Genomic DNA, 25,326 nt, shown 5'->3' with positions numbered 1-25,326 from the left:
TATAATACGGCCACTTCCACCCTGCCATGGTACACACAGATGTAGTCACCCACGCCTAGGAACGCCCCCACGAGGAGGTGTGTGTGCTTACAAGGTGCACCCACCGTCACTTTACCCAGAACTGCAGAGTCTGGGTGTGTCTCCGGGGCTTCCCGGATAAACAAGGGGTGAGCATCTCTACAACAGGCTAGGACGCAACACGGAGGAGCCGCCCATGTCCATGACAAGGTGCCTGCAGCGAGATGAAGATGGAGAGAGGACCCGCTTGTGTGACATTTGGGGACACGCAGACATATGGAGCAGGTAGACTGGTGGCTGCCTGGGGAGGGGAGGGGGGTGCAGAGGTCAGGAGGCAACTTCTGGGCTGATGGACACTTCTGTCTTGACCGCGGCGATGGTGTCAGGTACATGCACTTGTGTCAAAACCTACCCACTGTGCACTGCGAATGGTGCCGACTAGCACACGTCAATTACACCTCAAGAACTCTGTGGGGAAAGTAGATGCAATCACACAGGCCAGGCTGGTCGGGTAGGAAGTCTAGCACTGACACGCGGACAGCAGGAGCCGCTGTGAGTGTCTGGGCTGAGTTCACAAAGCAGTGCTTCCAAGGCCCCGCGTGGACTCCACTCAGAACCTGCTGTGGCTCACCATTACCAAGGCTCATGTCCAGGGGTCCCTGACTTTTCTTTTCTTTTCTTTTTCTTTATTTTTTTGACAGGCAGAGTTAGACAGTGGGAGAGAGAGACAGAAAGAAAGGTCTTCCTTCCATTGGTTCACCCCCAAAATGGCCGCTGCAGCCAACGCGCTGCCCTGATCCGAAGCCAGGAGCCAGGTGCCTCCTCCTGGTCTCCCATGTGAGTGCAGGGCCCAAGCACTTGGGCCATCCTCCACTGCCTTCCTGGGCCACAGCAGAGAGCTGGCCTGGAAGAGGAGCAACCGGGACAGAATCCAGCGCCCCAACCGGGACTAGAACCCGGGGTGCTGGCACTGCAGGCGGAGGATTAGCCAAGTGAGCCGCGGCGCCTGCCGGGGTCCCTGACTTTTCACACCGTCCCTTTGGCCATAACTTTTTCAAACCCTCTCCTTCCCTGGGCACACGAGACCCCTCGGACCCTGCTTAAAGTCTCCCTCCCAAATGATACACATGTGTGGGTGTGTGGGTGCACATGTGTGGTTGCGTGGGTACACATGTGTGTGAACACATGTGTGTGAGCATGTGTGACCTTTTACCAGGCTTTCCTCTCTCAGCAACGCCTCCACTTCCCCGACTCAGGTGCCACAGGTGAGTCTCAGGTTTGGCTTTGCTGCCACACAGCTGAGGGCTAGGCAGGCCAGGAGCTTCAGTGGAACAGCGAGAGGGGCCGGGTCCCAGGTGGGTGGGGGCAGAGGTCAGAGCTGGCCCATCGGGGTTTGTGTCGCCCTCATTTTCTCGCTGAGAGGGAAGCAGTAAGAGTTTACCTCCCCTCTCACAAGGGGAGGCTCAGGAGACGGACAGCCAGGGGAGGACCCAGGGCGCGGGGAAAGACGACCCAGGGGAAGAGCATGAGCCAGGGGAGAGGGGGGCGTGGAGGCTGCGGGCGTCACGAGGCCTGGGCTCCCCCCAGCTTTGCCTTCACTTGCCGCGAACCTCGGTTAGCTCAACTGCACGGTGGGGTAACAGCAGCAGCCAAGCCACAGGGTCCTGGCCTGGCACGGAACTGCTTTCCTCTAGGTTTCCCCAGCCAGCCCTGTGCTGGGCGACCAGTCCCACCCCACCTCACACAGGAGACAACCAACCACAGAGAGGTTAAGTGCCTGGCCTATAAGCACACAGGTGGCAGAATCCGGCTTAGAATCCCAGCAGTCAGCACCCGCACTCCCCTGCCCAGCCACCCACAGGGACCCGTTACACCTGTCAAAGGTGTCCGCCCGAGATTCAGAACAGCTCCCCGGACCAGCGGCACCCCAGGAAGCCAGGCTCTCAGGCCCCGCCTTGCACCTGCCACACGAGACACCCTGGGGCCGGGGCATGCAAGCCACCTTGGCCTGCCTTCCAGAGGGTTCTGATACCCACTGTGTCGCAGGGCCACGGCAGCCGCCCACACACGATGCTCCTTCAAGCACACACGTTTCTGTCTGTACAACAAACAGAGCTGGTGCTCCCGGATCAGGGGTTGGGGTCTCCGGAGGGGCTCGCCAAGCCACGCTGCCTCGTGCCCAGCAACTCCTGCTTAAAGCCTGGTAACCCCGACTGTGGCTCTCACAGCCCTGAAGGGCTCACAGCTGGCCTGCGGCTCCCCACTCACGTCGCAAGCTGGGACCTCCCAGGTGCCCTGTGACACACACACACCGCGTCCCCCTCGCTGCCTCGCCAAGTGAGTCACCACAAAAGCACAGAAGCGGCCAAGTGTGAGCTAAAGGTGAAGTCACACATCCTGGCGCACACACCGTGCAAGGAGACAGGTTGTTCCGAAGCGCGGCTCTCCCACAGAGACATCCGTGCACGCACGCGCACAGGCACACTTCCACGTGGGCACACTCTCGGGCACTCTCACACATGGGGGCAGGGACACTTGTATACAGGCATGAGGACAGGGAACGGCACACGCCCACACAAGAGTACATGCGCAAATACAGACACACACACACACACAGACACACCGGGCAGGCCATCCCACCAGGCGGGGACCCATGTCAGGGGCGTGGTGCAGGAGCCTCGGGCAGGCTCTCCCGCACACCTCGTCTCCACGCCCTGCTCCTCCCAGCCCGGGAGGAAAATTACGACTTGCCAGGGAGGAGTTTTTTGCTTTTCTGTGTTTTTCCCTCTCCCCTCGCTCAGCAGCCGGCACTAATTTATGACTATTTTTCCAAGTCCACGGAAGTAAGAGGGTAATGGCTTTCAGCCGGCTGCTTTCTCTCACCTGTCACTCACTGCCGCTACCTGACAGGACTGCAGACAATGTTCCAATCACGGGCGCTGTTTTTGTCCCAGGGAAGCGAGGAATTCATAGTGGCCGTGGGGAGAGTTATTTCATTCCTGGATGGAACAGCGTCGGGTAAACAGCTGTAAAAATTCATAACCAGCAGGGCTGCCTCTGGCCCAGGGGCGGGCGCTTCGCCCACAGCCCCGGCTCCGAGCTGGCCCGGCGGGGGGCCGGGCAGCTGGGTGGCGCCGCCAAGTGGCTCAGGGCCCCCACTTTGCATTTCCCAGGCGCTCCAGTCCCTCGCCCTTGGGGAGGTCACGCCGCCTCCTTGTACCGCAAGTGCCTCCGCACACGGCCACCTGGACGGAATGTTCCTTGTCCTTCGAGCCCGGGCCCTGACAGCCAAGCTCGAGAACAGTGGGCAAGAGCTCAGGCGTCCCCTAGGGAGCTGCCGTCCCCGGCTGAGTGGCCCTGAGCAGGCGGCAGAGTCTCCGTTTCTCATTTGCAATGCAGAGCTGCTCCCTGCCAGCATGGCCACGGCATTTGCCACCACTTCTGTCCACGCTGTCTGCCACCATCGCCACGCACCACACGTGACCCTGGGACACCTGTGTGTGGCCAGTGTACATGACGGTTTGTATTGACTGTTGATTCATTTGCATTTAAATAGCCCCACGTGGCTGGGGCTGCCACACTGGACACGTGGCTCTCTACTTTTCCATGTGCAGGGCAAACCCACGCTGAAACAAATGCACGCAGAGCCGCGGTGCCCTCCCCCCGGGCTGCTGTGAGGACGGACCAAGGGGGTGCAAGTGAAACCTGGCCCTCCTCTAATTAATGTATGGGACACAGTTGGGACACAGTCAGAACACAGCAGAGGAGGGGCCGAAGTCAGGGGTCTCGGTATGGCGACCCCACATGGCTTGCTTTCTTGTCTCTAGGGTGGGGCTTCACTGGGAGGGAGAGCTGGCTGTGGGCAGTGAGGAGCACAGGGGAGCACATGGCCCGGGCCAACTGTCGGCCACCCACGAGGGGAGCTGTTGTCCTGCGCCATCATCAGTCTCTGACCCCACACCGTCCCCATGCCCTCCCCCACTCCCTTGGCTTCTCCCAGAAGCTCGAAGATGAGTTGATCACCCAGGCCCCTGTACCTCGTACGTGCCACAGTTGGGGCTGAGCGGGTTTGCTTTCACTGGGACGAGTCCTGGTCACACCTAGCTCAGGACATGCAGCAGGACCTGCCGGGGAGTGACCGCTGGCTGCCTTCTGTGTCCCTGCAGCGGGACACATAGCCAGACTGCCCCAGATGGAGGTCGTGGCTCCGCGGGCTCTCTGACCATGGCCAAGTTCATGGTTCCTCTGCAGCGTGGTTTCCACATCTGCCACCACGCGACAGGAACACCTGCCGGGCGGCTGTAGGGTTCCGTACAACGCTGAGCCCATTGCAAGGGGCCTCACAACACACATGGAAAAACAGAACTAAGCTTTTCACTTATTTTGATATAAAATTTTTTAAATCCATGCATAGTTTTTTTTTTTTTTCATAATCTGCATTTTTGTGGGCAGGCTTTGACCTTGTTTGCACACAGACCTCCTTTCGCTTCATTTTCCGTGAACTTTTGGATGCTCCCTTGAACCTGACACCTCCTCGTGCTCAATTATTAATGGACGCTGTGCCCATGCTGGTCACACAGCCTCAGGGAGAGCACCTCGGCTGAGAGGATGGGCACGGGTGCCAGGCGGCCCAAGTTCAAGTGCCAGCTCTATGACCTTGTGCAAGTCACTGATACCCTGTTGGCCTCAGTTTCCCCATCTACAAATTGGGAATAGTAGTACCTTGCTCACAGGATCATTATAAGGGTGATAAGAGCTAAAAGCTGCTCCCAACACAGAAATGCTATGTGTGGTGCTTAATGAAAGCCTTTCTCTCAAACAGACAAACTGAAGAAAATATTCTTTTTTTTTTTTTGGACAGGTAGAGTTATAGACAGTGAGAGAGAAAGACAGAGAGAAAGGTCTTCCTTCCATTGGTTCACCCCACAAATGGCTGCCAAGACTGGTGCTGCCCCGATCCGAAGCCAGGAGCCAGGTGCCTCCTCCTGGTCTCTGGGTGCAGGCAGGGGCCCAAGCACTTGGGCCATCCTCCACTGCCCTCCTGGGCCACAGCAGAGAGCTGGACTGGAAGAGGAGCAACCGGGACAGAATCTGGCGCCCCTATGGGATGCCAGCGCCACAGGTGGAGGATTAACCAAGTGAGCCATGGCACCGGCCGAAGAAAATATTCTTATGAGGGCTCCGAAGGGAGGGTAACAGGTGGATAGTGTCTACCACCCCTTCTTCAAAAAGAGGCAGCCGATGTTGGAAACCCCAGCAGGCCCGGGGTAGCAGGTGAGCTGCTGGGGAGAGGACAGTGCCCAGACCAAAGAAGGGACAGGGAACCCCAGCGGGCAAACCTCGGGCTGCACACACAACACAAGACGCCTTTGATCTCCGGCTCCAGGCTTCCGGACATCTGCGCGGTGCCTGTGCCAAGAGAGTGGACGTGCTGCTCTCCGCACCGGGGAAGTCTGGCAGCAGAGCTGGGGCCGGCCAGCCCCGACGCTCCCCACCCACAGGTGCGGGGAAAGCCGCCTCCCAGGCGGTGAGGACTGGAAGGGGCCAGAGGGGTGGGCCTGGTCCCCTTCCTCACCATTCCTGGTGGAAGATCACTGGATTCCAGCAAGGAGAAGGCCCCGGCCAGCTGGGCGAGGGCAGGCTGGGGTCTGCTGCCTGACGGTGTGCCAGGTTCTGTGTTGAGCGTGTGCCACATGTCACGTGTCTCAGCCCATTTGTCATCTCCCAGAGCAAGGCTCCAGGTTGGAGCCGGGACAAGCGCCCCGGGGCTCCGGGCAGCCTGTCTCCTCGACACGGGCCCTGAGCTCATCGCAGAGCGGGGCCTCCTCTGTGCCACTTCTCACACAGGCACAGAGAGTTCTGTTTCTGGAGTAGAAAGTGGTGCTACTTTTTTCATTGACATGTTTCTTATCAAAAAAGGCGGGCGTTACACACAGCCATCCCACCCCCGCTGCGGCTTTTGATGGAGCTACTTTCATCTCATCACCATGTCCACTTTCCCAGACTTGCCTTTCGGCCCAAGAAGGGGCCATCGACTCTCCCATCCCAGGCTAAGGTCAGCGACGGGCCCAGAGCAGCGTTCCCTGCCTGGACCCCCGTGTCAAAGCATGAGGGAGAGGGGCCAGCACTGTGGCACAGCAGGTTAAAGCCCCAGCCTATAGTGCTGGCATCCCATATGGGTGCCGGTTCAAGTCCCGGCTGCTCGACTTCCGGTCCAGCTCCTTGTTAATATACCTAGGAAAGCAGTGGAAGGTGGCCCAAGTCTTTGGGCCCCTATACCCACATGGGAGACCCAGAAGAAGCTCCTGGCTCCTGATTGGCTCAGCTCCAGCCATTGCAGTCATCTGAGGATGGAAGACCTCTTCCTATGTCTCTACCTCTCTCTGTAACTCTCAAATAAATAAATCTTTAAAAAAAAAAAAAAAAAAGCATGCGGGAGGGACCCAGCTAGGCTCAGGTGGGCCTTGGGCTGGCAACATCTGGATAGCCTTTTGATTCAGAAAGCACCTGTGCACCTGTGTGTGTGTGTGGGGGGGGGTGTCCCGAGGTGGAACAGGAATTACCTTTGCAGCCTCTGAGCACCTGGTTCTGTGCTCACCACACTCAGTCATTCACTACGCAATCACAACCGTCTGCAAAGACTGCTGGACCAGCCCCATTTTACAGATATGGACACTGAGGCCTTGCCTGCACAGGGCAGGGCCAACCCTCGGGCGCGACTCTGAGGACAGCGCTGCCTTTCCCTTCTCCTCTCGCACCTGAGACACAGCTCCCGCAGGGCTGGCTTGCGGGCAGGTGCAGGGGGCGCTCCTGAAGAGGGAAGCTGTTCCTTTCTCCTTAATTGACTGTAAATTGCTCCTGCGCTTTTAATGAAGGCCGTCAGGACTGATTATGTCCGCTGTGTGCAGCCACTCCGTGTAAACAAGGCAGGCAGGCGGGCAGCGGTGAGCAGAACGCCACGCTCCCGCCCCGGCCCACACATCTGTTGCCCATGATGTGTCCCCACTGAGGCGTGGAGACACTGGCCCGTCCTCTGCAGGGGGCCGGCAAGGTCAGGAGGCCAGAGGCAGGTCTCGGGGAGCCCAGACCCTGCCCAGGGCGGCAGAAAGGACCAGGCCTGGAAGATGGAGGACTCCCGCCGACCGGGGTCCACAGGCCACTGCAGCCACTGGGAATGCAGATTCTCGGGCCCGCCCTGGACCTCCTGAATCAAACTCCGAGGACATGGCTGGCACCTGCTGCAGGTGGCTGGAAAACCCCCTGGAGTTGGAGGGAAAGGACTGGGAGAGCCCCAGAGCCCTGGGCTTGCAGGCTGGGGAAACTGAGGCTACAGAGTTGGGGCACGAGCCCACGCCCCAGGGGTCAGACCTCCGGGTCTGACATTGGCGCTGGTGGGTGCGCAGCTCCGACTGCATGCGAGGCAGTCCCTTTCCTCATCTAAACGCTCCATGGTGATTTCTGGCCGGGCCGGAGGTGGGACGGCCCTGAGCCTCTGCCACCTGGAGGGAGCATGTCCTCGGAACCAATAGTGCATCAGGCCACACCCAACACTTACGTCAGCAGCGGGGGCTTGGGCTACAGGGGATGCAGCTGCTTCCCTGGCTGAAGTCAACAATAACTACAACCGTCAGCACCTATGGGTGTGGCGAGCACCTGGCTTCCACGAACTTAGTCCTCACTGCACCCTCCGATCCTCATTCCCGTTCTCCAACAGAGTCAGCCGAAGCAGAGAGAGAGGTCAAGTAGCCAGGGAAGAAGAAGAGGGCTCCTTGGAGGAGGAGGCACGTGAAGACAAACTGATCAATAAAAGCAACATCTACCTTTGCCAGTTCATCTTCGAGGTTCATTCACAAGCTCCCCGTGAGCTTGGCTGGACACCAATAACCAGCCCCGTTTCCAGAGGAAGACGACAAGGCTCAGAGAGGCTGAGGGACCTGAATGTGGCCCCACAGCTGAAATGGAACCCGTGCCTCGTGCCCACTCCCGGCACTCAGTGCAGTGAGCCTGGACGGAGAGAGGAAGAAGAGGCAGGCACCGGGAGGAGGGAGCCCCAGGGACATCGCTGCCCTGAGTGCTGACTTTCCCCATGTCCACGCCCTTGCTCGGTCAAGGACTGACAAAAGAACTTGATCTCCTGCCCAGGCCAAGCCTTCGCCGGACTGCTGGGCTCACAGGTCCCCTGGGGCGTGTAAAGAACAGTTGGACAAGGGGAGTGATGACAGGTTCAAAGTCAGCTCAGCCTGCCCTGGTCTCCCCGGCCAGCTGGAGGGATTTCAGCTCCTGTAAATTATACTTCCGGCTGGGTCCCGGGGAGCCCAGGCGTTCCCGCATGGCTGCATATTCGCACCCCCGCTTCCCCCCACCAAGCTGCACAGCTGAGCCAGGCTATTCTGCCAGCCCCCAGAGTGCACACAGCCACAGCACAGAGACCGAGACCCCCACTGGCCCCCACTGCGGGTCGCTGGATGGCCGTGGACACACGAGTGAGTGAGCTGATGTCAGCTCCAGCCCTCTTCCCTGCCCCGAGTCATCTGTCAGCAGGGACTTCGGGGTCACAGGAAAGTGAGGCCTGGGCAGAGAATCAGACTCACCCCAGCTCACACAGCTGCACGGGGCAGAGCCAGGCCAGGGGCCCGCCAGCGCCCGCCCAGGGTGAACTCTTGGCCCCTGAGACTAGAGAAGGACCCCCCGCAGCAGAGCAGGTTGAGAGCGACCTGGTGGAGATTCCGCACTTGGAATTCCGGTCCTGACTCTGCTGCGTTCAGCCAGGGTCCTCGGGCAGCTGGCTTAGTGGCTGCAAGCTTACATCACAGAGATCACAGTGGGACAGACTTCACACCATTATGGTGAGCGTTAAACCCGATCCGGCAGGCACCCAAGCTAGTGAGAGGCAAGGACTAAACAATTACTACTTTATTTTTATTTTTAACCACAACAGTCCCTTTCCACCACCCAAGACACACCACGAACGGCTTGCCCCACTGCCAGCCAGCCTGTTCCAGAACCTTCTTCTGGATGCCACCCCTGTGACTTCAACCTGGCAAAACCCAGCCACTGGGTGCTGCCTCCATCATGAAGCCTCCCTGGTGCTATGCACAGAAAGGACTTCTCCCCAAGCAGCATTGGAGTCCCGGCCTCCTGCATGCTGGGCTCAGCTGGTCACTTACTTGGGTCTCTTTCTCCCCTCTACTCCTTCAAAGCAAAGACCCACATGCAGAAGCCCAGAGCTGTGGTCAAGTGCACAGGCTGTGGTCAGGCAACACTGTGTTCAAGTCCAAGTTCCAAACCAGATAAGCTGTGTGACCCAGCACCAGCTCAAGAACCTCTCTGAGCCCCTGCTTCTTCACGTGCAAAATGGGAGCTGGGAGACCCACTTTCTCCAGCGGCTCCAAGGAGTCAGTGGGGACACGCACACAGGGAGCTGAGGTGGACTCTGAGGGGCATGGAACCAAGGACCGGGGCTACCTCCCCGTCATCCCTGCTGTCCTGTCCCTCCCACGCCCCCACAGGGCCCTCACAGGTGCTGCGGCGTGGTCAGCAGCAGTGGCATTGTAGCTGCAGCCCACAGGACCACCGAGAGGGGGCATCTGTCTGTCCTACTGCCCGCAGGGGTGGGGGCGGGACTGTGCCGTCCTGGAGAAAGGCAGAGAGGAGGCAAGGGCTCTAGAAGCAGTCGGACCACTGGGGCTCTGCAAGTCATTCCCCCAGCTCTCCAAAGACAGAGGAGAAGTCTGGCTCTGCGAGGGCACCGAGGCCCCAGGGCCCTGGGCTGCACAGACCCAGCCACCCCCTCACTGACCACTGCAGCCTCTGAGCTACACTGACCCCACCCCCACTCAGGCACTCTCCCCACCCCCCGACTGTGGTACCTGGGAGGCACCTAAGCCTCCGTTCCAAAGTTCAGGTCCTGGGTTTGCCCCACCCCCACCAACCCCCAGAGCTGCACGGGCAGTGCCCCTGACCTTCCTGCTGCAGCTGGAGCCCAACAGTAACACAACTGTGCCTTGGTCTCTCCATCTGTAAAATAGGGCTCTTTGACCAGAACACGGGTCACCAAACCATCCCACAGAGACCCCCCAGGGGCTCACCAAAGCCCCTTCCAGACGCCCTGGGTTGGGGGTGAAAGCAGAGGTGGGGAATGCAAGGTGTTTTCAACCAGTTCTCTGAAAACGTGTATTCCAGAAATCTGTGCCTGGATGCCAAAACATGTCCGCACCAAAACAAACACTGCAATCCACCGTCCTGGAGCTCTCTGGAGCTCCCTCTCCCTCTCCCGCCCCCGCTGCCGGCTGTGAACTTCCACCCCTGCTGCCACCGCCCGCCCGGGACTCTGCCCTGTGCTGGTGTGGGTCAGCCCAGCGGGATGGGGCTGCTGTCTGTCTGGTTCACAGCCCCAGTACCAGGAACAGCGCCCCACAGAGCAGCACCCAGGACGGCGTGTGCCGTATAAAGGGGTGAATCTGAGCACACCCGCGCACGTGTCTCTGGGTACAGCGGGGTGAGGCGTCTGGGAATGGCTGCACCTGCCCACGCGACGCCACAGCTAGAAGAGAAGCTGACAGTCCTCCTGCCTGCGGAAAAGAATGAGCGGGGAGCTGGGGAGTTAGTGACGACCGCCTATCACTAACAGGCCGTGTCCGTGCTGCTCTCCTGCCTGCCGCCACTGCCGGCTGAAGGGTATGCAAACGGGAAAGCATCTACTATTTTTGTAACTTTTTAGTAAGTCTAAAATTAGTTCTGGGGGCCAGCACAGTGGATAAATCCATCGCCTGCAGTGTAGCATCCCAAATAGGCTCCAGTTGGAGTCCTGGATGCTCCACTTCTGATCCAGCTCCCTGATAATGCGCCTGGGGAAGCAGTGGAGGATGGCCCAAGTCCTCGGGCCCTGCATGTGGGAGACCCAGAGGAAGCTCCTGGATTCTGGCTCCAGCCTGGCCTAGCCCCGGCTTTGCAGCCATTTGGGGAGTGAACCAGTGGATGGAAGACCTCTCTCTCTCTCTCTCGCTCCTGCCTAGTCCTCTCCATAACTCTGACTTTCAAATAAATAAATAAATCTTTATTAAAAAATATGGTTAGTTCCAAATAAAAATTGAAACAATAAGGGATGGACATTTGGCAAAGCAGGTAAAGACCCCACTTGAGATACACATATCCCATACTGGGACTCTGGGTTCCAGTCCCAACTCTGTTTCTTGCTAATGTGCAGCCTGGGAGGCAGCAGGTGATGCCCCAAGTCCTTGGGTCTTTGCCACCCATGTGAGAGACCCGGATGGAATTCCAGGCTCCTGTTTCGGCCTGGCTCTTCCCTGGCCGTCATAGGCATTCGGAGAGTGAACTAGCAAGATCTTTCTCTGTGCCTTTCTTTTTCTGACTTTCAAATAAAAACAAATTAATTCATTGACATTCATAAAATGTAAGCCCACTAGGGTACTCCCGTGCCCCTAATGCGTGGCGGGGTCCATCGATGGGCTGGGTGGGACCGGGTCTCTTCCTGTCGCACACGCTGTGTTTATTTTAACACGTGCTGTGCAAATAGTGCCTCTGTCCTGAGCTTTTGCTGTCTCTGCATGGGGTGCCTCGTGTGCCCCCTCCTTGCCTGTCTTTGGAGATTCCCCCATTGGGAGCAGCTGGTGGGGGCAGCCCCTCACTCTGTGCCCCCACACCCACAGCAGGAGCACAGACACAGGCTGTGTGCGTGGCCAGCTGGGCACGGCTGCACGGAGCCAGGAGCGGGAGGATTCGCGCATGGCGGCCACAGTGAGCGCACGGCCAGACTGTCTGGCCACCTTCCAGGTGTGGTCCCCTGGTTGTCAGTTCCGAGAGCCCCTGAACGGCCCTGCAGTAGCCTGGCCAGCCAGAGGTGGGTCCTCCCTAGGGAGGCCGGAAGCCCATGCGACACATCCGATGTCCCCTGACACACATGCGTGCAGGGGTTAGAAGCCAGCAAGCGGGTCTGAAGAAGCCAGCGTGGATGTGCCCTGTGCCAGACACGGTCCTGGGAGTTCACAGTTTGCTCACTCAATAGGCTCAGAGACCCAAAGACTCGAATTCGGGATGATTGTCCCCACTTTACAGACGAGCAAACTGAGCCCGTGGCTAGTGATGGGCAGAACGTTGGATTAAAGAGTAGCTATCAAATTGCCCAGTGAGAGGCCCTTAGCAGAGAGGAACCTTCAGGTGGGGGCCAAAGCGCGGGTGGGGAACACAGACTGGTGTCCACCCCTGCCCCGCCGGCGCGGACCTCAATTCCAACCAAAGGGGAGGATTTCCCACCCCCGCCATGCTCCTATCTAACACAGCTGGCACTGCACAGACAGCCAGGCCTGCAGAGAGCACACAGCCCACTGGGACTTCAGACACACTGGCTGTTCACAGCCACAGCCCTCTGCACCCAGGGTTCCCATAGCTTTGTACCCAGCCCTCGCCAAGGAGTGGCTCTGGGGTGCCACAGCCCCCTCGTGTCTATATCAGTCCTAAAGAACCCTGTGTGAAGAGAAAAATACTTCTCACCCTGAGGCTTCTTCCTTTTAAAGAAGCAAGGGGCTGGGGCCAGCACTGTGGCATAGCGGGTAAAGTCTCCACCTGCAGTGCTGGCATCCCATGTGGACGCTAGTTCGAATCCCAGCTGCTCCACTTCCGATCCAACTCTCTGCTATGGCCTGGGCAAGCAGTAGAAGATGGCCCAAGTCCTTGGGCCCCTGCACCCATGTGGGAGACCCAGAAGAAGCTCCGGGCTTCCAATCAGCAAAGCTGCGGCCATTGCAGCCATTTGGGGAGTGAACCAGTGAATGGAAGACCTCTCTCTCTGCCTCTCCTTCTCTGTGTAACTCTGACTTCGAAATAAATAAATACATCTTTAAAATAAAACTAAACAAAAAAAAAAAGAAGGGGTTGGGGGCTGGCGGGTGGCACAATGGGTCAAGCTGCCACCCATGACACCGACATCCCACACTTGAGCACCAGTCTGAGGACAGGCTGCTCGGCTTCTGATCCAGCTCCCTGTTAATGCCCCTGGGAAAGCAGCAGAAGGTGGCCCAAGTGCTTGAGCCCTTGTACCCACATAGGAGACCCGGATAGAGCTGCTGGCTCCCGGCTCTGGCCTGGCCCAGCCCTGACCATCGCCCCCATTTGGAGAGTGACCCAGCAGATGGAAGTTCTCTCTCTGTCTCTCCCTCTTGCTCTCTCGCTGTCACTCTGCCTTTCAAATAAATACATAAACCTTACAAAAATAAATAAGAAAACAGGGGTGGGGGCAGGCCTGTGATGTAGGGGTTAATACGCCTGTGTCCCATAAGCAGAGCGCCAGGGTCCAACAGCCAGCTCCAGCTCCTGCTAATGCACACCCTGGGAGGCTCAGGTAGTTGGATCCCTGCCACCCACATGGGATTCGACTCCTGGCTCCCTGCTTTGGCCGACCCCTGGCCCTTGCAGGCATTTGGGAGGTGAACCAGCAGATGGAAGGGCTGTGTGTGTGTGCGCGCCGACCTCTCAAATAAGGAGGGGAGGGAGAGAAGGGGGGGATGAGGGAGAGAGGGGGAGGAACAGGGCCCTGAGAGGGGGCCCCGCCCCTTCCGGAGCACCGTATGCAGAGACCAGTCCCAGAAAGGCCCACACCCCTGCGAGATTCCCCTCTCACAGCCCCTTCCACGCCTTCCAGTCTGAGCCCGACTGCCTCACCCCCCCCCCACACACACACCACGCATCGGCTGCCCACTTGGCCCTCAGGGCCCACTCCACGCCGTGGAAGGCGTCGGTGTGTTTGCAAGCGCACAGCTCCTCCGTTGGCCAAGATGCTGACACGGGCCAGCCCACCCGAGAACTGCTCTCCCCAGGTCCAGATGAAACAGCTGGGCATTGATGGAGTTGGCAGAGAGATTAATCGGCACCGCGTGGCCGCGGTGCCAGGCGCTGCCCAGGCCCGACCCAGCCTCAGGAATCCAGTACTCCCACCGCAATGGCTCCCGACAAGACTAATTCACCTGCCGAGGTGATTAGCCTGGGCAGCATCAGCTTCGCCGCAGCTCTGGACGCTCAGGCATGCTGGGGACTTGGCCTGGGAATGGCAGCTCCACATGCACCCTCCTCGATGACAAGCAGAGGGATGGGGAGGCCAGGGGAGGGGAGTCGGCCAGTCATCCATACCTGCCGGGGCCACCCTGTGCCCGGCCCCGCGTGTGGCACAGACAATGGGGAGGCCCAGCTCGTCCCGCTGTGTGCAGGAGCCAAAGTCGCCTCTCTGAGTCACGGGCACCTGCAGGAGCCCATGCGCTGACAGCACTGGCAGGGGCGCGGGCGGGCAGGGAGAAACCACAGCTGGCAGGAGCGCTCTGCACCCTCGCGCTGTGTATAAGCGCCAAGATGCTCGCTCCAGGGTCAGCATTAATCACCTTAATAAGTCAAAAGGAACAGCCCGACAGGAGGTCAACTCCAAACGACCTCAGTGTGCCCAGCGCTTTCCTGGCAGCAACAAGACCCACACAGGGGTGGCGTGAGGGAACGGGGACCCCTGAGCTGCTCCTTGAGCGCTGAGTGGGAGCTCACCAGACAGGGAAAGAAAGGGGCACACCCGGTGGAAGGAACGGAATGAGCAAAGGCACTGTGGCGAGCTGGGAGGGAGGCGCCAGGTATAGAAGGTGTTGGCAGGGCTGGAGAACTGGGGGCTCTCGTCCTTCCCGGAGGCACTCGGGGAGGGAGGCAGTTAGCAGCAGGGAGGGGGACTCTGCCTCCTCCAGGGCCTGAGGTCTGAGGGTGGCAGCTGAGGTAACAGCTCTGTGTCTCCAGGCCAGGCTCGTGCTGCTCCCTCCCCCAGGGCCAGCCAGTGCTCAGTGCCCCTCGAGTCCCCAGCAAATGTGCCACATCCAGCTCCAGCGGGCAGCCAGGGTGACAAAAATACAAGCCCTGGCACAGTGCGGGCCTCGCCACTCGCACGCACGGCACGCATGGCATCTGTGCCATCTGCAGAAAGCTCTCTCCTGGGCCCGCTCCCCGGCGGCCAGCCCTCCCTCATGATCACGGTTCCTGCACAGGTCGGGGGCGGGGAGAGTCCCCTACCCTCTCATGGAGCCCAGACATTCCTTCCCGAGGGACCCCAAGTTCCAGGCACAAGCCAGGTACAGGGCTGGGGACACAGACGGCCCAGTCACCTGGGTGCATCCACAGTCCAAGATGATAGAGAGCGACTGGCACGAGCAGAGGGGAGGACCCGGCCCTCGACAGCAAAGGAAGCAGCACCTTAACCCATGCCTGGAGGGGCCCAGGAGGGCTGCCCAGAGGCGGCAGCTTCTGGACAGGATTGATGGAGAAGTGAAAAGACTCTTCTAAAGGCCTAAAGGCAGACCCAGTGGGATTTCAGGGCGACTGGCTGTGGGTTGAGAGGTAAGGACCAGGCATGGCTCTGGCCTTGGTCGATGGCTGGGTGGAAAGGCTGCTGGAGGGGCAGATGTTTGGGGGGAGGTGGAGTGCAGCATTGGCTGGGCTGGGGCCAGGGCGGTCCCCTTACTCAGGGGAAGCACGGGGTTGGGAGGGAGCCCGGGGGTTGCCAGCTCAGGGTAGCGGGTAGCAGCACGAGGCTGGGCGAGGGCACCATGGGGGTGAGACGGTGGAGAAGAAGTGAGAGCCCAGCCCCAGTGCCCTCCAGGGTCAAGAGCTGGAGGGGGTGTGGGAGCACAGAGGCTGAGAAGGAGAAGAGAGTGGAAAAAAAATCAACTTCTTGGGACCTGCATTGCAGTGTAGCGGGTAAAGTTGCTGCCTGTGATGCCAACATCCTGTATGGGTGCTGGTTTGAGTCCCAGCAGCTCCACTTCAGATCCAGCTCCCTGCTAATGGCCTGGGAAAGCAGCAAAAGATGGCCCAAGTGCTTGGGCCCCTGAACCCATGTAGGAGACCCAGAAGAAGCTCCTGGCTCCTGGCTTCAGCCTGGCCCAGTGCTGGCTGTTGCGGCCGTTTGGAAAGTGAACCAGTGGATAGGAGACTTTCTCTCTCCCCTATCCCACTCTCCGTAACTCTGACTTTCTAAATAAACAAATAAAATCAACTGCTACAAGGGCACAGGCCTGAGACTTTACCATCAGATTCAGCAGCATGGAGGCTGGGGGTGCACTTGGCTTGGGCAACACTGGAGGGGTGTTTGGAGATTTGGAGGCAGAACTGTGCCCATCCCTCATCCTACAGGTGCGCTGAGGCCATTCGCTGCTCACAGCCAAGGCCACAGGGTAGGGACACCAACCAGCCTGCCCAGGGATTGAGCCACGGCTCTGCCCTCGCCTGACCGCACACAGCTGGCCCCCCTCTGATACAGACTGATGCTCGCTCTGGAAGCAAGACCAGGGACCCTGTCTGGGGAAGCAGGCTACTTAATGACATCATTTGGCTTCTGTCTTCCCTGGAAGGAGATGGTCTTCAAGTAGCTCATCAGGCAGAAGGAAATGGAGCCCGAGACAGGTGCAGAGATAGCGCCGGGATCTCGGTGGCCATGCCGGGCCCCGTGCTCTGCTCCCTGCCCCCGGCCCGCTCCCGGAAATGTGAAGAGGGGGCAGGTTCAGGAAGTCAGGGTGGGTCCGAGTCCCCGCCCCTAACAGGAGACGCGTTCACATGGACAGAGCCCACAGCCACACTTGACCTCCAGTTCTTAAAGCAACTCAAAAAATGGACGAATGCAGGAAAACGCTCAGGACGCAGTCTTGACAGTGCGGCCAGCACAGTAGAGTCCGAGACTCTAGTCTCTGGGATGTGCTCCATCCTCAGGACCCGGGAGGCTCCAGCAGTCAGGTCAGGCCCAGCGCACAGGCGGTCCAGACGGGCCCACGTGTTCCTCCTCGCCAGGTGTCCGAGCAGGCGCTGGAGGGTCAGCCCCAGAGCTGGACACCCATTCTGCCCACAGCTCTGGCCTCTGGGAGCCAACACTGGCAGCCGGCTTGGGCTCCACCTCCAGCTACTGGCCCTGACCCTGACCCTTGACACAGCTCAGCCAGTGGCTGGCAGGATGGCCCCGCCACCCATTCCTGGACATTCATAGGCTCTCCCTACAGGTGCACACATCATCCCAGGTGTAGAGGTTCTGGAGTTTGTGGGATTGTATGGGAACTTCCCACCAACCCACTGAGGGGAGTAGCCCACCCCCATTCTACAGATTGGAATACTGAGACTCAGAGAGCAAATGGTTAGCGAGAGCCAAGCCCCAAAGTCAAATCTCTAGACCCCACCCCCACCTCCACCCCACATGGCAGGCGAAAGGCCAGTCCCCTGGACTGGAAGCCTCTACCCTCACCGTATGCTGGCTGCTGTCAGCCAGGGCCTGCACTCACAGAGCCTGCCCTGTCCACATGAATGTATGTCCACCCTCTGTAGTGCCCAAAGCCACACAGGTGCCAGTGCTCAGTGGGGGGCTCCAGGCCTGTTTCACCTGGGGGCCTGGGAATGTGCAGGGCTGCCCAGGCTGCTCAAGCCAAGGCCCAGGGGCCCATCTTTCCAATGCCTCCTCATTGGCGACACGGAGCAAAGTGCGGCGCTGTGCCCAAGGTCACACAGCGAGGACAACAGCTGCATCCGGACCTCACCCCGTGCTGCCCTCATCCGCATGCAAAAGGCAGGCAAGAAGTTGGGAGGGGTGGAGCTGGCCGGGGACCCATCCCCTCCCAGCAAGAAGAGCAGAGCTGACTTCCAGCTCACTGAGCCCCTCCCCCCAACCCTGCCCCAGCCCCATGGCCCCCAGAGCCAGGGATCAATCCCAACGGCACTAGACAGATGCCCCTGCTGTGACTGCCAAGTGCAGCCTTAACAGAGCTGGGGCCCTGGCAGCTGCTCCCGGAAGCCGATCGATGCTGGCGTCTGCAGAAGACGATGGCGAGCCGGAGCCAAAGGTAATGGCGCAGAGGCTGCTGGAGGGCTCGCTGGGCGGGCACACGGCCCAGGGCTCATCACGATCAGCACCGGCCAAGGTGCGCTTCCCGCCATCGCCATCAGAGGACGCTCAGGACGGTGCACGGCACTGTGGGGTCAAGTGGGGGCCCTGCTCACCCCAGAGGGGTCTTCACTTCCGCCAGTCGGCCCCAGGTCAGCGAGGAGCTGGCCATGCCCCTGCCTCAGCAGCCTACCCGTGCCCAGGCCGTCCCTTCCCCTGCAAAGGAGTCTCCACCAGCAGATGAGGCCCAAAGGGAGGACGGACCACGCAGGAAGCAGCAGAACGAACCGGAAGGTGCACCTGCTGGGATCTCCACCACGTTCCAAAACCCCTCCGCCTCTCTGTCTACCAGAGCTTAACCAGACATCTCGCTCAGTCCCTAGCACCCCAGGCCCTGGTTTCGTTACCCACCCGTCTGGTTGCCCCGGGGCCTCCGTCCCTGGGCCTGGCGCCCAGGGGCACCCAGTCAGCCTGATACTGACGACTGCTGCACAAGCGGTGATGGGCGCCGCTCGCCACGCACCTGCTCAGCCACACACACGAGCTGGGGGCCCGCTCTGCGGCGCCATGCCAGCACTGCGGAGGGCAGGACACAGCTGTTCAACAAACCAGCGCCCCCAGCTTCCCCCACCCAGTCCAGAAGGCTGCGTGCAAACGGCTCAGCGAGTTCCCCAGAGACTCGCAAGGGTGCTATCCACAGGCGCAGGGTGAGCTCTGCCTTTGGACGCGTCCCAGGCCACCTCCTTCCTGGATGGCCCTCGAACACCCAGATCCTAATCACCACCCTCACGTCCACCTGCAGCCCACGGATCCGTCACCGCTGCCACCGGAGTCCCGGCCGTGAGGACAATCCCACAACACACACCTGCCGCGCCCGGCCTCCCCTGCAGGACAGCCTCCCCCAGGGGGCCCCCACAAACAGCAGGACAGGGCCTGGGCCACCTGAGGCCCCCATCTGAGGCCACAGAGATGTTCTGGGAAGGGCTGCGTGTCCACTCCACCGCGCACCCCCGCGTGGATTTACAGGAAGAGCCTCTGAACGGACCCGGCGGCCACAGACCTCAAGACCACGCCCCTCTCCGAGCCAGGGTCCCATCTCATTTTCAGCTACAAGTGAGGCTTCAAGAAGATGCCCCACGCTGCTCCGGACGCCCGCAGCCCCCAGCACACAGCTCCCACCCTTCACCCACCTAGCATGAGGAGCCCCATAACGAGAGGGGCAGGGGTTTGCATCCGCAGGGGTGGAGAGGAAAGAACCTCTTCAGGTGCTGCTGTCTGCCCCGTACCCCCAGACACACGCACCTTCCTCCCAGCACAGCGGCCAGCCACACACCTGCAACTCAGCCCCCATCTCCTGGGAAGCTTTGGGGTCCCTACAGCTGAGCTAGGGCGAAGGGTGAACACACACAGACCTGGAAGCTGGGCCCAGCAGGCCTGGATGTCTCAAGCTAGGGGGGTGGGGAGGCACAGGATGCTTCTGGTCGTACGACAAAACCAGGCATACTCGGCGCAGGCAACGCAGCAATCAGAGAGGTGCACACGGCCACAGAACAAGCTCCGCCACAACAGCCTCCACAAGTGCCCACGGGCGCGTGCACTGCAAGCCGAGTGACGTCCACATTTCACACTCGCCTCTGCTGGAACAGGCCACCTTCGGGGACGCTGAGCGTCCCATCCCCAGAGCACGTGAGCAGGGTCCGAGGAGCGCTCTGGAAGATGGTCTAGTAACGGGTGGAAGATGGACTCCCCCTCCGCGACCCCCTACCCCCGTGCCACCCCGCGTGCCCACCGGCCCCACGCCTACTCACCGACAGGCGTGTCCTCGCTGATGAGCAGGTACGTGTCAAAGAAGTGGTTGATGAAGAAGGGCAGCCGGTTCACCTGGGCTGGAAGGCAGAGGACAGGGGTGTCACCCGTGCACCGGCTCGCCAGCTCCCTGCTTTCCCTGCTAGGGCGGTACACAGTGGGGCTGCAGCGGGCTCTGAGCCTGTGTGCGGGGCCAGTGTCCACTTCCCAGGCCCCTGGTCCTGCCCCAAGGCAAGTGGGGAGTAGCGGCAGGAGGCAGGAGGGCAGCGTCGGGCTGCAGGTCAGCGGGGCCCCCAGGCGGAGGCGGCTCTGGCCCTGGTGCACCCTGAGAGGCACTCTGAGCATCCCACACATGCGGGTGTTCAGAAGACTTTGTGCAAAAAAAAAAAAAAAAGACCAGCGTGCAAAAGCGCACTAGCCGACCGCACTGCCTGCGTGGCACCGCCATGATGCTATTTTCAGTGCGTGGGACTGAATCAAAGGGGTGATGAAAGGGAGCCTCGCCTGTTTCTTTTTGCATTTCAAGCGTGGCTCCTGCCCAGTTTCCAATCCCGCCCCGGGCATGTGTTACCTTTCCATCGGTCAGGGGGTCCCAGACCAAATGCTGGCCCCGCGGGGACACTGGAGCCATAGCAGGGCCCGCACTCAGCGGAATTTATAGCGAGAAGCAAGCACCAGCTGATCCCGCAGAATAAACCGGAATGATATTCACACTGACAGGCCTCTGCCGCCGCTGGGGCCCATGTTCCACGCCAGCCCCCTGAGTCCCCTCGGTGGAGCCCCGCAGCCCGGCGAGGGCCAGCGTGGCCCCAGCGCACTGTGGACAATGACGACCAGAGGGCCAGCAACTGCCTTACAGACAAAGCCGTGCCCAAACAGTCACGGGAAATGGGATTGCAAGATGAGACTATTCTGGTGCGAAACAATTTTGAAGTCCTCGCATAATTTTTGCACGCTACACGTTTTCCACGGACTCTGAAGACCCCTTGCTTGTGTCCACAGCCGGCAGAAGCACTGACCGCACAGGAGCCTGGGTCTCAGCGCCTGGGCGGAGAGCTGCATGCTGCTCCCGTGGCTTCCAGCCGGGGGCCAGCACTGATGCCCGCAGCAGCTGGGGGACTCGGCACCTCGGGGAGCCCCCAGCCAAGGGGCTAGCCTCAGCTGTCCCCCAGCAGGCACGCGAGGGCACTTTCAGGGGGCAGCTGGCTCACTGGCCGCTGAGCTGTGTCGGGGGCTCGTGGAGGGACCTGCAGGTGCCTGGGATCCGGGCAGAGGTAGCCTCCCCCTCCACCCCCGGTTTCTGCCTTCTGCGGCTCCCTCAGAGTTTGTGCCAAGTTCCAGGGAAGCTGGAACCAGAGCAGAACACCTCGTCTTCCCTCCCAAGATGCCTGCTGGGGGGACAGGGAAGGACGAGGAGACCCCGGCACCTTCCCTCTCCGCCCAGCCAGCTTGTTCAAGCAGCTGGGTTGACGCCATTTCTGGCTCCTCTCTCGCTTCCTAGCCGGGACTGGCAGTTCCTCTGCCTTCATGCACTGAACTCCTATTCATCCTTCAAATCTCGTCTTAAACGTGCCTTCTTCCAGGAAGCCCTCCCTGACCACCTCAAACACACACTTGCACGTGGGCTCACATTGCCATCTTCTCAATTCAGGAGCACAATTGCCTCGGAGGGGCTGGTGGTCCAGAGCTGCTCCTTTTGTGAAACCTCCTGGTGCCACCTTCTAGCCACGCGATTTCCCATGCCTCAGTTTACTCAAGTGTAAACTGACAACAAAAGTAGGACTTACTTCCTGGGCAGCCCAGGGATTAAAGGAGATTACATACATAAAGCGCTTAGCACCGTGCCTCCGGAACACAGCAAGCACTCGATAAATGGGAGCTATTCTTGACCCTGGTATGAATACAGAAGCCTCCTTCGAAGCCCTAGAGGGGAAAGCTTTTGACCCCCACCAGGGGCCTCGGGCCCTGGGTGCAGGGGAGCAGAGGCGGGGGGGGGGGGGGGGCTCGGGCTCAGCGGCAGGCGGGAGCTGCTGGGGGTGGGGGGAGCCAGCAGGGAAGCAAAGCCGCATCCCCTGCAGGAGCGTTGCTCCTTTTTAGGCTGTGTTTCCCAGGACCTGCTGACACTCGGCACAGGCAGCCGGGCTCAGGCCACAAGCCCAGGAGGACCCGAGCTCTCCAAGGAGGCAGGGGGCCCGGGGGTCTGGGCCAGGGCAGCGAGCGGGGCAGACAGGGCCCTTCCTGTCCTCAACACCGTTTGCAAAGCATGGAGTCTGTGTGCTGTGCTCAGGGCCAACCACAGCGCAGGGAGCCGGCCAGCTTTAAATACGGAGAGTCCTGTGCAGGCCTGAGGGGAGACGAGGCCAGGGGAGGGGAGGGGAGGCCACACTGGTCATCGGCGAGGCGGGAAAGGGGCTGGGGCGAGATCTGGGGTGCTGATACAGGAGTGACCGGGCACTGGAGCACTGACCACATGGCACCATCTGCTGGGGGGGCCTCTCAGGGTGTGAAGACCCCAGCAGGTGGCAGGGCCCAGATCCAGACATGGCAGCCCGACTCCGGGCCCAGGCCTCTCTCCCCAGGCTGCAGAGCAGCAATGGGGGCGAGGGGGCAGGAGCTGAAGCACAGTGGCTCCCACCCGCTGTGTGCCATGGAGAACACAGTGTTCCCCTGCCGTAGTAGGGACCAGGGAAAGAAAGGGCAGCAGTTCTGTGCTCTGGCCTAGGGCTCAGGTGGAGGACTAGGGGGCCAGGGTGAAGGTCCGGAGGGAGACAGCACAGGAGACCACTCACCCTTCAGTCCCCAAGGAGCCGCCGCCCACCACGGGCAAGGAGCAAGACCGGCCACTTGGGATGGGGACAGGGAGTGGGGGCTGTTGCCAGCAATGACAGACAGGAAGGCACGCTAACCCACAGGGGGTGCCACAGCATTGCTGGGCAGCCTCGGGCAACTTGCTCAGCTTCTCTGTTCTTTGTGCCCTGTTCTGCTCCCCTGAGAGGCAGACGGCTGTTAGCAAAGGGCTCACAGCAGAAACATGCACTGAGGGACCTAGTGTGCACTGGGCGCTATTCCCCGGGGCCCCGCTTGGCAACTGGGGCAGGCGAATCCCATCTCATTTCTACCTAGAGACAAAGGAATTGAGGCAGAGAGGGAAGACACTTGCTGGGGGGAGCCCTTGGCAGGCGGGGCTGTGGCCCGGGAAACCTGGCTCTCGGCTCCTCTCCAGCACCTAGGATAAACGCCCAAAGCATCTGTCACCCAGGGAGCGCGAGGGGAGACGCCCCGGGTCCCGGTGGCAGGCAGCTGCTGTCCACACACATGCGTCGTGGTAACAGGTGCAGAGAGCGAGGGGAACAGAGCAGGAAAGGGCACAGGTGCCCAAGGTCCCGGAGTCCCTGGGGAGGCTGAGGCAACTCCTACTGCCTGGCAAACCCAGAGGCCAGCGCTGCCTGCAGGTGCCGGCCCACAGCGGGTTGGGGGGAAGTCTCAGAGAGGTCCCCACGGAGGACCCGAGACCCCTGCTCGGGCCAGCTGCTTCTCTGGCTTCAGGTGGAGCCCCAGCATGCACACCCCCAGCACCTGAACACCAGTCAGCCTGGGGGATTGGGAGGGAGACTTACCCCAGCATCCAGGGAGCAGCACCAAAAGCCAGAGCATGTGGAAGATGCTGGGGACGTGGCCCCTCATGGCTCCTGGGGACACAAAGAAGAGAAGGGGGTGAGAAGCCTCCTACTGTGGGGGGGGAGGGGCTCGCCAGCCCCTCCAGCCCCTCCCGCTCTCGGTAGAAGAATTCACTGCAAGGGGTGGGCAGGAAGGGCAAGGAGTAGGTTGGCCCCACCAGGTGTTACCCTCGCCCGCCTCCGGGTAAGTGGGCTGGGCTGAGTGCCCAGCGAGGGACTCCGGGCAAGGCCTGGGGCAGGCACGGAGGGTGCATTTGAGACCCAGTCTGGGCTCCGTGGCTGAGGGGACGGTCCCCAGCCACCAGGACTGCATCCCACATGCACCACACAGCCTGGTTAGCTAGGGTCAGGGTTAAAGAGAGGTTGCTGGCCAGGAAGCCCACCCAGCCAGAGAGCGTATCTTTTCCTTTTTAAAAACGTATCCACCCGATTACCCCATAACCTCGGATAGGCAAAGAGGCAGCAGGTCATGACGTGCAAATAGGCTCCAAGAGGGGAGGTGACCGGCCCGGGGCCCTACGGCTAGTCTAGGAGGCGGAAGCTGGATTGGGGACGTTCAGAGCTAAGCTCCACAGCTCTCATCGGGGAGGGTCTGGAGCCCTCAGAGGTGCCCACCAGGGAGTGGGGGTGCCGACATCTGGACCACAGGACAACAGAGGGCAGGGGCAGGCACCAGGGACAAGGACTCGCAGGGGAGACTTCCTGTCTCCCCTTCCCTCAGGGTCGGGGAGCTGGAGAAAGCGCTGGGAGCGAGGTCCCGCCCATAACTCCACACCTGGACACTCTCTCTCCATCCCACCCTGAGTGGACAAGCAGGGGACCCCGCCAGGGTCGCTTCTGACCCAGGCGACCCCACGTCCAAGGTGCCCACTTGTTTTCCTTCTCATGGGGTATTTAAAATGTCCTGACCACAGTGTGAGACAGGTACCGTCGACGGCCAGAATCCGAGGTGTCCAAATAAGCCAGGACGCACAGCCCCCAGCCCTGCACCAGCCCCCCTACCCCCAGCATCCGGATGCTAAAGCTTCTCCCAGGGGTACGGGCAGGGAACTGAACCCCGGGCGACACTGGGCAGGCGGACGACGGCCACGTGGAGGCCACGCTCTGTCCAAAACCGGCAGCTGTTGCTGTGTTTCAGTCAAAAGGGAGTTTCTCACTTCTCTCAATGAAGAGAGGCTGGCTATTTGGCTGTTTCGATAAATTGAATTCTTAAATGTTGGCAAATAACGCGGTCAGGAAGTAACACTTTGTGTGCCAAGCATGCGCCGGGCGGCCGCCAACACAGACAGATCTGGCCTCTGCCTGCTGCTGGGCATCTATGTCCCTGTCACTCCCGGCGGCTCTGCTCGGCACACAGGGGCCCCCTCGCCATCCCAGCAGCCTGCTTTCCTCCTGTGTGGCATCCCACGCACGAGCCTCCTGGCCAGCCTGGCTTAGGACCACTGCTCTTCTCAGTTTACATTGATTGATTGATTGTCGAGGCAGGGAGACAGAGGGAGCTCCCATCCGCTGGTCCCCTCCCCAAGTACACACAATAGGCCCCTTGCTGGGGCTGAACCCAAGAACCAGGAACTCAATCCAGAGCTCCCATGTGGCTGGCGGGGTCCCACCCACTTGAATAACCACTGCTGCCTCCCGGGGTCTGCATCTCAAACCCAGACACTCCCTTACGGACTGTGGGCATCCCAACACGCGGCTAACCGGCTGGCCACAACGTGTGCCCCACTGCCTTCTTGTTAAGAGCTAATGACAGTTCAGAGTAGGGATGGTTCACATCGAGGCAGCCACCCCCTCCTGATGGACGCTGGGATGCTTCCGGGTTCCTGCTGCCCCAGGCAGGTCGCTGCGGGGGCCCCTGCCTCTCCCCCTGGACATCTTTCCCCCTCAGGGGTGGCCTCTCTGCCTCGGTGCCCCATCTGTCGCTCA

The 25,326-nt window shown here is 60.5% G+C and overlaps 1 protein-coding gene across 5 annotated transcripts in view; it reads right to left on the bottom strand.

The window, feature by feature from the left end:
• Positions 1 to 23,407, bottom strand: part of CDH23 (cadherin related 23) — a 322,391-nt gene extending 298,984 nt beyond the window's left edge. For all 5 annotated transcript variants that reach the window (XM_062214575.1, XM_062214574.1, XM_062214573.1 and 2 more), the window contains exons 1-2: positions 23,341 to 23,407; positions 19,726 to 19,803 (exon numbers count right to left, since the gene is read on the bottom strand). In XM_062214575.1, the coding sequence (XP_062070559.1) occupies positions 19,726 to 19,803; positions 23,341 to 23,407 (145 nt within the window). The remainder of the gene's footprint in view (positions 1 to 19,725; positions 19,804 to 23,340) is intronic.
• Between the last annotated feature and the right edge of the window lie 1,919 nt (positions 23,408 to 25,326).

Source organism: Lepus europaeus, chromosome 17, assembly GCF_033115175.1.
Source record: "Lepus europaeus isolate LE1 chromosome 17, mLepTim1.pri, whole genome shotgun sequence".
NCBI classification, from domain to species: Eukaryota; Metazoa; Chordata; class Mammalia; order Lagomorpha; family Leporidae; genus Lepus; species Lepus europaeus.
This window is presented reverse-complemented; position numbering and strand designations above follow the sequence as displayed.